Source organism: Dermacentor albipictus, chromosome 2 (genome assembly GCF_038994185.2).
Source record: "Dermacentor albipictus isolate Rhodes 1998 colony chromosome 2, USDA_Dalb.pri_finalv2, whole genome shotgun sequence".
Taxonomy (NCBI): Eukaryota; Metazoa; Arthropoda; class Arachnida; order Ixodida; family Ixodidae; genus Dermacentor; species Dermacentor albipictus.
The window spans coordinates 17,220,434-17,233,877 of NC_091822.1; the positions used below are offsets into that span (position 1 = coordinate 17,220,434).

A 13,444-nucleotide genomic window follows, 5' to 3' on the forward strand; every position below is an offset into this window, starting at 1 on the left:
CTCCAGTCCGCACCCCAGGCCTCTATGAGAAGTTCCTTCCACGCTACATTGGCCCATACACCGTTGTGCAGCAAACATCTGCAGTGAACTATCTCGTCCACCCAGTACACTCCGTCACTGACCGGTGCCGCCGGAATGCCGAAATTGTTCACGTCTCGCGGAGGAAGCCCTTCACTCCCCGTTTAGATAATTCTAATCTGCGGCCAGGCAGGCCGCTTCCATGATGGGGGGAAGTTAGTGTAAGCACTATTAACGTACTTCGTCGTTTTCATTTGTACATAGCCATCATCATCTTCCCTGTTCTACTTTTTCGCGCGTGAGCTGGGAGCGTTGCCTTTTTTGGAATAAACAGCGCTGGACAACTTAATCGGTCTCGGTATTATAAAATATATATATACACATACACGCACACATAATCACATATATCATAAGAAGCCAACAAACATTGACACCAAGGACAATACAGGGGAAATTACTTGTACATACCTAATAATCGAATTAAATAAATGATAAAGTAATGGAAGTTAAAGTGGATTAAAGTGGAGTTGCCTTCGCCCAAATAGATCACATACTCGTGACGCCTGTGGCAGAAAGGATGTTCCACATCCGCCGCCAAGGTTTGTGAGTGGTGGCGCTGGCTAACACTCCCAGGGTTCTAGTAGGAAACATAAATACCCAAAAAAGTGGATGGGAAAACGGTGCCGCAGTAGCTCAATTGGTAGAGCATCGCACACGTAATGCGAAGATGTGGGATCGTTCCCCACCTGCGGAAAGTTATTTTTCATCCACTTTAATTTCCATTAATTTTTCATTTCTTTTTTTCATTTAGTAATACAAGTAATTTCCCCCATGTTGTCGTTGCTGTCAATGTTTGTTGGTTTCTTATGATATGATTAATAAAAATCGGGCCCCTGGGTTAACCCCTTTTCTTCTCCTTTATATATATACAGGTTGTCCCAAATAACCTGAGCCAAAGTTTGAAAAATGAAAGCCACTTCAGACGCAAGTTAAACTGAATTGATAATGTTGGCACTGGCCTAGGGTTACTCAGGCGATTTTTTTATTTTCCTCTTAACTAACTAAAGCATTGGCTGCAGACCCCAAGTGGGATACGCAAAATTGTAGAGAACCTTGAGAAACCTCTCAATAAATTGTTTGCAACACAATATATCTCACGTGGTCCTTTTTTCCGCATTCCAAAGAAAGCCCGCGAAATATGAAAAAATACCATGTGACAGGGCGCTTGCACACTGTTATTCTGCTGCTCTCAAGCGTGCGATGGATAAACAAGGTTGGCTGCAGCGAGACTGGCCTGCGACAGGACATTTGCACCATCATGCGATAAGAGCCACGTGCCCAGATATCTACACCAGGCATAACGCCTGGTGTAGGCATCTGGGTGCGGGCACAATCATTGACGAGCTGCCGGGGTGTGATGTTATAGAGGACGACATCGGGACGTAATCAGTGGCAACAATGACTCACTTATTGCCAAATTTTGATGTCGTGAAAGGGCCAAGATCTGATGTGGCGTGAAAGGGAGCAACATTGCAGCAGACTCTGGCATAATTATTTATAATTTCCTAATGAAATCTCAGCAACAAAAGAACTACTGATGGCTACTCCACTGTACTGGAAACAATATGCACTAGGTTTTCTTCAAGTAAAGCAATTGCTATTTTCTTTAAGTCTTGGTGCATGATACTTGGGCTGCCCTGTATATACACCCTGGACACCAAAGCGAGGCCAAGAAGACCGACACAAAGAAGAGTTTTGAGGGCACATGGATGCGGTGAAGCGGGCAGCACAGCAGGTTTCTTGCGACACTGACAGAGTGCACAGGCTGCAATGTAGCGGTGCACAAAGCAGTGCAAGCCTGACCAGTAGAAGCAGTGCTGTATGTGGTCGTAAGTACGTGGAACGCCAAGATGGCCTGCAGTAGGGGCATCGTACAACTGCTCAAGAACTGATGTCCGGAGATGGCGTGGTACAACGAGTAAAAATTCTGGTCCTTCAGGGCGTAAGCTGTGACAGGAGAGAACGTCACCAGAGAGCATGGACAGGTGCAGCGTGGGCTCCGAATGTCCAGAATTGAGACGATCGATCAGAACACGTCAGCAGTCATTGCGCCATTGTTCAGTGCGTATGTCATGCAGATCAGCCATGGCCAGGATGCAAGAGTTGGTGTCATGCGCATCATATAACAAGAGAGGCAGTCAGTGTCCTTGTGCAAGTGGCCTGACTTGTATATAATGCCAAATAAATATTCTTGGAGCTGTAGCGCCCATCTCCCAGTCCAGTAGGGTTTTTAAGTGAGAAGAGCCAGTACAAGGCGTGGTGATCGGTAACCATGGAAAATGTGCAGCTGTACAAATAGGAGGCAGAATTTGGCAACTGCCCAAACTAATGCCAGGCACTCCCATTCGGTAATTAAAAAATTCCTCTCGGCGGGTGACAGAAGGCGGCTGGCGTATGCAATTACACACCCTGCGTTACACTGCCATTGAACAAGTACAGCCCCAATTCCATGGCCACTAACATCCTTGTGGAGTTCAGTGGCAGCAGATGGATCATAATGAGCCAGCAATGGGGGAGCCGTGAGCAAGCGTACGAGGGCAGAGGATTTGGTTTGAGCAAGGCCTCATGTGAAAGCAACGTCCTTCTTAAGTAAGTCGGTGAGTGGGCAAGCCGTTTTTGCAAAATTCTTGATAAAACGATGGAACACGAGCACAGTCCAACAAAGCTTCTTACTTCTGCGGGCGAAGACTGAACATGAAAGGTCTGGGTAGTACCAATCTTGTCAGCGTTGGCTTGAACACCAGTGGCACTGACGACATGGCCAAGAATGGTAATTTGACGATGTCCAAAGTGGCACTTGGACGAGTTCAAATGCAGGCTGATGCATCAGAAAACAGCAAGAATAGCCGACAGATGCATTAGATGACTCGTAAAAGTTGGTGAAAAGACTATGAGATCGTCCAGATAACACAGACATGCAGACCATTTATGGCCCACAAAGTAAGGAGTCCATCATTCTTTCAAAGGTTGCCGGGCATCACAAAGGCCAAACGGCATAACTTTGAATTGGTAGAGGCAGTCAGGTGTTATACAGTTTTCTCATGGTCCATGTCATCTACCGAGATTAGCCAATAGCCTGATCGGAGGTCTATAGATGAAAAGTACTTGGCTCCATGCGAGCAATCCAAGGTGTCACCAATAAGTGGCAAGGGGTAGCCATCCTTGCATGTGATTTTGTTGAGGTGTCTGTAATCCATACTAAAGCACCAACTGCTATCCTTCTTCTTGACAAGGATGACAGGGGATGCTCACAGACTGCAAGATGGCTCGATAACGCCTTTAGTGAACATCTTATTGACTTCTCCTTGTATCACTTGTCGTTCAAGATGTAAAACACAATATGGCTGGCAGCATATCGGATTGGCGTTTGCGGTGTAAATACGATGGGTGACCACCAATGTCTGGGCTAAAGGGCGGCCATCAAGGTAAAAAATGTTGCGGTACGTTTCCAAGAGACAGTGAAGGTCAGCAGCTCGTGCCGGAAGATCAGGTGCAATCATCTTGCTAACTTCAGAATAGTGGCTAACTGGGTTTGTTGGTACAAACACATTCTTTAGCAAACAGTGCGAATAACAGGACAGGGAAAAGCTGCACACCACACAGGCGCTGACTTCCAACAAGTATATTTATTGCACGAGCACAGAATATATAGCCAGAGAAGTAATAGTAAAAACATAAATGGCGTGAAAACATGAAAAAAATGATGAGATTGCAGGTGGGCAGAGATCAGTTAAGTTTGCAGATAAGCAATTTCCTTGTCTTATAACTGGATGGATGGTAAACTGATGCATGAAGGACTACATTGGGTGATGGCAAATGCTTTGATAATTTCACATGTGCGCTGGTCAGCATGTTTTTGATGACAGTGACTTTTCTAAAGTCGGGGATACATTTACATGACCTGCAATGCAGAGCAAGATTGCTGCTGTAATTTTGTTTTATGTTGTTGGCATGCTCCCTGAGGCAATCACTGAAGCAGTGTCCCGTTTGTCCTACGTAGGAGCACCCGCACTTCAAGGGTATTTCATAAACGACTCCTGTGATGCAGCTGGTGAGGGGCTCCTGATGCTTCTTGTCGCAATCTTTTTTGTGGGGATTGTCTTGTTTGACCCTCCGCATAAGGCTTTCAGCTTTCCTGGAGCTGAAAAAACAATTGAAACACCCATCCTTCCGGCACCGTTTCTCAATCTATGGGACACCCCGTGCACATACGGAATGGCAGCCATGTTCAAAGTATTGATCTCAGTTTTGCGTGTCTTCTTTTTTTTTGGTGCATTTCCACTCACATTTATTCTGTCAGCTGCACCAGGCAGAAGCTCGGAAAACCAGCCAGAAAAAGCCTGTCGCTTCGTTTTCCAGAGACGGGCATCGGGGCTGCATCAGAGATGGTGGGCATCGAGCCTGCGGCGATAGGGATGATGGTCGACGAACGGGTGGCAAAAGGGCCTTTTTTTTTGTTTATTCAGTATACTAAAATACAGGTGGTCACAATGGGAACATATTCAGCAACATCAAAAGAATACATCAGTAAATACAACATACTTTGAGCACTGAAATTCGCAAAAGCGGAAGACAAACTAACAAAGTACAAAACAAAGTGAGTAACAAAAGTAACTAACTATAAAAAAAAAAGTTGCATATGTGCAGAGATGAATAACAGAACAATCAAAGAATATGGCTCTCAATAGCATTTTCAAAACTAGAAGCTACCATCACTTCATTAGGGAGCTCGTTCCAATCATTAATCGTGTTAGAAAAAAATGAATACTTAAACACATTGGTATGGCACTGATAAGCTCTTATGTTGTTAGCGTGGCCTCTCCTAGATGAAACGTAATGGGGCTCCTTGCTGAACAGTGTTTTGTCGATACCAGTTTTACTTTTATATATATTATAAACGAATTTCAGTCTCAGGATTTTCCTGCGTGAAGAAAGAGTTTTCCAACCCAACCCTTCCCGTATTCCGGATCCTCTGATAGTAAAATTATAATTTCCTGTTACGAAGTGTGCTGCTTGCTTCTGAACGCGTTCTATTTTTTCTGTGAGGTTTTTAGTGTATGGATCCCAGATAACGCATGCATATTCTAGAATAGGCCTGACGTTTGTTAAATACAAGGTTGCCTTCAGTGATGAAGGAGAAAGCTTAGAATTTCGTCAGAAAAAGTGAAGAAGACGGTAAGCTTTCGCGCTAATTGAGTTAACATGATTAGTCCAGTCAAGCGTTTCAGAAAACGTAACTACAAGGTTTTTGCACATCCTTAGCGGTACTGAGTGCAATATTATTTACGCAATAGGAACTGGGAAATTTTTTCTTTTTCTTTGTAAACTGCACATGGTAGCATTTACCAGTATTCAGAGTCATCTGCCACCGCTTGCACCAGATAGATACTTTTTCAAGGTCGTCCTGTAAGACAGACATATCGGCACAACATTTCACTGTACGATACATGACGCAGTCGTCGGCATACAGTCTAACTGTTGATTTAAGGCCTACTACTAAATCATTATTATAAACAAGGAACAAGAGTGGCCCAAGCACAGAGCCTTGAGGCACTCCCGATAGCACGTGCATTGTAGCCGATGTTACCCCATTAAGAACAACTTGCTGTTTGCGCAGGTGTAAATAATCCTTTATCCAGCCGAGAATATGTTCAGGAATGCCTAGGAATGATAATTCCTAAGCATTCCTGAACCTTCCTACGCAATTCCTAGGCATTCCTGGACTGATGATGAGGGACTGTTTGAAGGAGTACGAGCATCATTGTTTGGCTGTTGCAGTGCCAATGGAGGCTGATGACGATTCTCGCTCTGTTCGGAGCAATAATAACTGGTGAATGGTGGTTGCAGAGGAGAGGAGACAGAACCGTTGTTACAATGGCAAGCAACCAAAACGATACGCCAGCAGGCAAAACAGATTGGCCGATTGTCCGTGGTTAGCCACTCGGCTGGATTTCGGTAGTGTGCAGATTCTGTGGACCAGTCGATGGACCTGGAGCATAAGACAGCTGTGAAGCAGCTATGGCACATACAGAATGAACAATACAAGATTAGCGAGTTCTTCGTGGACTATTGCCTGCACAAATGGTGCTGTAGGCAAGTTGTTCGGCTCACTGGGGTGGGAAAAAAGGGCTGCAGGAGCCATGGCTTCTGGTTCTTGCTGCACTATCCATGCCAGGTCATCTAATAATGATGGTTGCTGCACTCCTAGCCTGTTGTCAAAAGAGGATGTCGCAGCTGTTTTTGGCAGACGTACGAACAGCATTGCAACGCGGCGGCCGTTCTTGACCTGCTCAAAGCGTTGACACTCTTTTACGATGTCCTGTAGTGTTTCACAATTTTTGCACATGAGCAGGTTGAAAGCATTGTCAGCAATCCCTTTCAGTACATGCCCAACCTTATCTGACTCGGCCATAGTGTTGTTGGCCTTACGGCACAGAGCCAGCACGTCCTGGGTGTAAGAGATGCATGATTCTGTCGTTGTGTGGGCATAACACCCTAGTTTTTTCTTAGCAGTGCTCTTCCACCTGGTGGGACAGCCGAACAAGTCCCTCAGCTTTTGTTTTCACGTGTCCCAGTTGCTAAGCTCTTCTTCATGGTTGTCATACCACACCTCTGCCGTGCCTTTTAGGTAAAAGACCAAGTTAGCCAACATAATCGTCGAATCCCATTTGTTGTGGGCACTTATAAGCTCACACGTGGCAATCCAGACTTCCACGTTGAGGTGGTCGGTGTGGCAGAACATTCCTGGATCCTGCAACTGAGCCAGCACAACCGTCGGGGTTGTAGGCGTTGACGTGGGCTGTGCCATGTTGGGTCTTGTTTCGTCCATCATGTTGTCCAGTCCAAGGTGATGACCACTGCAGAGCTCCTCGTGGTCTGTTCCTCGTGGGCAACCCGCACCTTTTACTAATTTGTTATGTTGCAGAAATCACATATAAAGATACATTTACACTATTTACAAGAGAGACAATGAAGACAAGAGAAGACAGCTGTCAAGACTGATTCCACCTCTACACATCAAATTGTCTCCTGACTGGTGCCACTCTTGGTTGCACCGTAACAATATGCGTAACAATACGTTTTTTGGCGCGTTTTGTGCGAGAGTTGTGATAATCTGGGTGTGAGCCCTTGCAGGAGAGATAAGGGCCCACACCTTGGGCTTGCAGAATTTTGAAAATTAACAAAAATAAAGAAACTAAACGCACATTTGTAAAAGTTACATCTCTTGTATTGCGCATCTGATGCAGATAAACTACATCTTCCGTGGCACTTCGAAGCCTTCTAGGAAAGACTTTCACTTAAAAGTTACATAAACATGTCGTAATGTAAGCGGTTAAGCAACTGACTGCATCCTTCAGTTTCAGCTTTAATTTTCAGAATTAGAACACTATGCTCGTACATGCTCAAATAGAGTGCAGACATTTTTGCAGGAGTGACTCTGAAAACTCACACAAATCAAGATTTCCTTCTAATTTCATTTGTCAGGGCCTGCAAATTACCGAAATCCGAAAATAAAACAGCTTTTATTTTACGTATGTTCCTTTAATTTTTCTAGAACACCTGTTACATGAGGTCCCAGTATTCGTGCATCTGCCAAAATGCTCTCATAAAAACCAGCTTTGGTATGTATATGGTGGGCAGATAATTTGTTATTTATTGTACTCGCATACTTTTAACCCTTTCCCTACCGCGAGAAAAGAAGAAAATTGTACCAAATTTACCGGAAATCTTGTTTCACTCACTTTGTAGAGCTTTCTTTTTTTTCTGAATAAAACAGCACCATTATTTCCATTCAATGATGTTCCTTTATTTGACAAATAGCGTAAAAAGACAGCTTGAAGAAGGCTTCACAGCATGGCCCAAGTGTCTCCACTTCGCTTCCTTTAGACCAAACTATGCTCCCACTATAGAATTTTTCCCTTCAAGTTCTGCAACTTTGTGGAGCTGAGCTTTTTCTTCTGGAGAGTTTTACGTTATCTACTTCATTAGTAATAACTACGACCTGTTCCCAACAATGTCCTTTCAGCATATCTACAAGGGCAACAACAATAAAATGTTACACTTCTGTTTTATAGAAAATCTAGCCAGACCATATTTACAGCCCTTTATCCTCTCCCTTTGCTTTTGCAACCAAGATACGCCCGCCTTTCAGCAACCTCACAGTTGTTCTTTTGCACCCAACTTTTGTGGGTTAAACCATGCTAAAGAAAGCTGCCCAGATGAGCATTGGCTGACATTTCCCTTGTTCATCTGCTGCTTGTATGATGTGCTGCAATGTATACCTGCTTGCCTGTCATTCTTTAAATGTTCGCGCCAGAATTTGCAGTGAGCCCGAATTCACCGGTAGAAAGTAAGAATAAGGATTCCTCTTTAGATAATATATAGTCTTAGCTTCCTCATTACACAATGCCGCAAGTGATATCACTCAGTGAGCACTTGACATATAGAGCCAGACCTTCACATCGTGCTGTACCAACACTACAAGTGCAGCCACACACTTTGCATATTTATGATAACAAATTACACACTCGTTATAATATTTATGTCAAGAAACTGCAGCACAGTTTTGTCCATGCCCACAGCAGCTATTTGCTGCCAGGGGTCAGTTAGCCAAAAATCAAGAGGTTTACCTTGGCCAAGTTGATGTAAAATGGCTCATAAGAGATGCCATGTTCCAGGGATGCTGCTTCTGTGCGAGCCATCCACACCTGCATTGAGAAGAAACACGACCTGCACTTATTGAGAACAACACACACAAAAAGTGATTGGGCACAGTGTTTGTACAGAATTCACTATACAAAGCCAATTTAAGGATTTCAGATGGCTAATGCCAAATTTCAAGGATGGGGAAACAAACCTTATTTGTACCATACACTGTATAAAGCGGAGTTGGCTACTTTGAACGTTCAAAAGCCGCCTCCAACCCCAGTTTTCAAGGAATTCAAGGAGCACACTTATGTAAGGAGATTTAAGGGCCCTTTAATCACTCTCTCCAGGGTTTTCAAGAATTTCAAGGAGGCGTATGCACCCTGCTTGGCAGGTCACATTCATCCTTGTTGGCACAGTAGTAGAACAGACAAAACGGAAACAAACATATCAATGGCACGTTCAGCTTGTCACTTTCGAGTGTTCTAGGGTGTTCTGGCAGCACATATTACATTCGCCTAGTTGAAATTGAGCACTCGGACCACGTTCACCTGGTTCATTCAGAGTGCTGCGCTCCAGCTCTAGGTGCTTGCAGTTGCTTTCACATCTGACCAGGGAATGCAAACATGTCTGGCAGAGCTCTGGTCTAGTGGCTGCTTCAACTTCCACTGTTGGCATGACATCTGCAGCAGCAGTGAGGTGGTGGTGGTGCACGAACACCTTGTCAGTCAAGTTTGTTCTAATCACGTGTCAAGCGTGTCAGCTTTTATACATGACTGGTCGAAGATTCCAGCAGAACTGCTGGTGCCTGTGTGCCTTTCAAAAAATATTAAATAATTTACGTTGCACATATGATCAGATTACACAACGTTCAGTGGCAACAGATAAAAGCACCGATAGCATTTGCGAAACATTCAATACATGCAAGTGCGTCCTGCGCCAAGCAATAACGTTTAACATTAGTTAGCCGGTGAAAAGCAGTAGCCAAAGAAAGAAAAACAAGTGCACATGTCAATATCTTTCTATTCTGTCCCTTTTACATATTCATTATTCATTCATTTCATATCTTATTCGTATCGCATTTCAAGCATGATTAGGTCGACCATGTATTGTTTAGTGTTGGCACTTGATTGACCCTTTCTTTTTTCTGCATTTGACACCCTGGAATGCACCCCTTGCCTCGGTTCTATTGTGGCCCTTTCACAATACGGTGAGGCCTATTAGCACCGAGTGTTTACAGCTTCTTCGAGACACACTTGAGGCATGGGTGGCCAATTGCTGCTGCTCATCTGACCTAAGTCTCCTCTTTCCCAAACTTGGGCATTGACACCATCTGGCAGAGGGTGCAGAAGTTAAGTCAGATGGCATTTCGCAGTGGCATGGCAGAAAACGACAGCAACACAGGCACTCACATCACATCACATCTACGGATAATTTAAGTGGGCTGTTTGTGTTAGAGATTGGTCGCACTTCTTAACTTATTGCGCAGCCACCTTTGACCTACACATGTTCTACTTGCAATGCTTCTGTATGTTTATTGTGCACATGCATGACCAGGTGGTACTTTCCTGCTATTATAAACAGCCATGAGTGTATTACTTGTCTTTTCTTCTCGAGTTGCCATTTTTTTTCGCTAATTTTCCTCATAAGAAATGCAAGACCAACAATGAATTCTTATAGAGTTCATTTCCCGTACATTGGGTCCACCCTTCATAGTGTTTCTTCTCAGCCTTGGTCTCTCGCTGACATTCTTTTTTCACACATTGTTAAAGCCACAAGCCAGGCTAGGTTTTCAGGTTTCTGTGTACAAAAAGGAATTCATCCTCAAAATATTTGTATTCTTATCGGTTTGATAAAGCCTTCTTCGGTACATTTCAAGAAGCTGGGCAAGCCCTTCCAAGTCCGAGCTCTGGCACCAAACATACCATTTTCAAGAATGGCTGCACGTCATGTCCTACGACGAGAATCTAAAATGGCTCGCGGGCAGGAGGCTGGAACAATTTGGACAACTCGCTGCACATGTGCAACAAGCATGTGACACCCCTCAGGCATAATCTTCGTTGGCCCGCCAGGCTCAGTGGCCTGCTAGGCTCGGTAGGCAACAGTGGTCACCGCACCAATAAACAACGACTAGAACAGCTGCTCGGTGGTCAGTGGGTCAATCATCGTTCTCCATCACCACGCTGCGGAGCATCTGTCCAATAGAGGGTGCCTCAAGCCCTCCCTCGTTTACGAACCTGGGCGGATCGTGACACTGGCGATCAGTACCCACGGATCGTTCCATGGCGCCGCGAGCAGCGAAACACCGCCCCCCATTGCTGCCGCCATGCTGCTGTATAGAAGGCTTGAGCCGTCTGAGAGAGATGGGTCTGCCTGGCCAGTTTATAAGGAACAAGTACACGTTTTTCGGGCAAACGACGCACCTAAGGCCAAACAGCAGGACATTTTCCTGGCCAGCTGCGGGACTCGTGTCTTCAGTCTCCTGCTTGACCTTCTCAAGGCAGCCACGCTGCATGTTAAGACGCTGGGGAGCTGCTCGCCACACTGCACTAGCATTTCAACCTAGCACTGTCCAGACTAATGGAGTGTTTCCGCTTCAACAACCAGAGCAGCCGGGAAGGAGAGACTCTTCGGCAGTTCGTTGCTGCTTTATGAGGGTTAGCGAGTGCCTGCGCCTTTGGAGACCAGCTGAACTCGCTGCTGCAGGACCATTTCGTCTGTAGCATCAACAACCCCACCATGCAGACACGACTCCTGGAGCTTCCCGACCCCTCGCTGAATGATGGCAGGAAGGCACCATTGGCAATGAAAGCTGCTGCCAAGGACACTGGCGAGATTGCCCATGCAACTGGCTCACCATCGGCACAAGCTGCGGTCAACAAGTTGGCGACAAGTTGGGTCATTGTGGTGGTGCCCATTCCCCCTCACAGTGCCAGTTCTCTCAAGCACAATGCTTGACTTGAGGGAAAACTTGGCACCTGGCACGGTATGCCAAAGGGGGAGGACGGACAGCAGCAGCAGCCTGGTTCAAGCCCAGGTACCACACAAGCCCGCGGCCAGGGTAGCCGTCGCAAGGGTACGCAGCAGGGGCGTGTGGCAGTAGGCTCGAGTTCTTCCGCAGTCAGGCTTCACGTCGTCGCCGAGGACCCGCCAATTTTTGATATGTGGCACACAGGCTTTGTTCCGCCATCTGTGCCACCGTACATGCTGACCGTCGAAGTCTGCAGGCACCCCACTTTCATGGAGCTGGACACAGGGGCCAGCGTGTCAGTAATGGTCGGAAAACTCTTCAAGCATACTTTCCCCGGCATGTCAGTCGAGGCTTCGGGCATGATGCTGCGCAGCTACTCCTGGCAGCTCTCCCAGGTCCAGGGTCAGGCCCACGTCAGCGTTCGCTTTGGTGACAGGGAGACAACCCTTCCCCTTTACTTAACCAAGGGGTCATCACCGATGCTGCTGGGCCGAAACTGGATTCATGCACTTGGTGTACGTCTACCAGAGTACCAGGAAGCCAGCCTGCATGTGGTGAAAGACAGCCCTAGCCTCCTGACCAAGTTAATGTTCCTGTTAAAGCCAGGGGTGGGCACATTCACCGGCACGACAGCTGGTATCTATGTACCTGAGGGTGCCGGCCTCGTTTTTTCAAGCCTCGCCCATTGCTGTTTGCCCTGAAGAAAGGGGTAACCCAGGAGCTGCAATGGTTACAGCGAGAGGGCATCCTGGTGCCTGTCAAGATGTCTGAATGGGTCGCTCCCGTCGTACCAGTCCTCAAGGGAGACGGCAGTGTCAGGATCTGCAAGGATTTCAAGGTTACCATCAACCCTATCGCTACTACCGAGGAGTACCCATTGCCCTGGATTGAAGATCTCTAATCAGCGTTGTCCAGTGGACAGTAGTTTACCAAGCTCGACCTCAGAGATGCTTACCAGCAGCTGGTGCTCCAGGATGCCTCGCGGAAGTATGTCACGGAGTCAACAACTTTGGGGCTCTTCCAGTACATGTGCTTACCGTTTGGTGTGGCCTCAACCCCAGCCATATTTCAGAGGTAGATGGACCTCTTCAGGGGCATGAGGCACGTGGTGGCATACTTAGACGAAATCCTAGTTACTGGCAGCGACGACGGGAACCACCTGCAGGACCTGCACAATGTCCTGGCACTACTGCAGGATGCCGGTCTCAAGCTAAAGCTGGAAAAGTGCATTTTCCTGGCCCCCAGGGTTGAGTACTTGGGGCATGTCATTTCCCAGGCTGGCCTAGCCCCGGCTCCCCGCAAAGTAGATGCTGTGCTCAAGGCACCTACGCCCTGGAACAAGGAGCTTCAGAGCTACCTCGGCCTCACCAACTTCTACAGGAGTTTTCTGCTGAACCTATCAGAGCATCGACAGCCGCTCCATCTTCTGCTTCGAGATTGTCAGCAATGGGTCTGAAAGGAGGACTGGGCCTTCCAGTGCAGCAAGGAGCTAATCACCAAGGCTCCAGTGCTGGTACACTTCGATCCTGCCAAGCCTGTCATCCTGATCGTAGATGCGTTGCCGTACAGCGTGGAAGCTGTCCTGGCGCACCGGGACAGTATGGCCAGGAACGCTCTGTCATTTGCTTCTCATCGGCTTCATGCTGCAGAGCAACACTACAGCCAGCTGGACAAGGAAGGCCTGGCCCTCATGTTCGGAGTCGAACGCTTCCACTAGTGTTTGTGGGGCCGTAAGTTCAAGGTGGTCAT

At 46.6% G+C, this 13,444-nt stretch overlaps 1 protein-coding gene across 3 annotated transcripts in view; it reads right to left on the reverse strand.

Moving 5' to 3' along the window:
* mRpL20 (mitochondrial ribosomal protein L20) overlaps positions 1 to 13,444 on the reverse strand; it is a 73,145-nt gene that overhangs the window by 23,012 nt on the left and 36,689 nt on the right. For 2 of the 3 annotated variants that reach the window (XM_070533494.1, XM_070533493.1), the window contains exon 3: positions 8,709 to 8,786. In XM_070533494.1, coding sequence (XP_070389595.1) covers positions 8,709 to 8,786 — 78 coding nt within the window. Of the gene's footprint in view, positions 1 to 4,364; positions 4,480 to 8,708; positions 8,787 to 13,444 lie in introns of all 3 variants that reach the window. The other variant, XR_011511976.1, reaches the window with a different exon arrangement.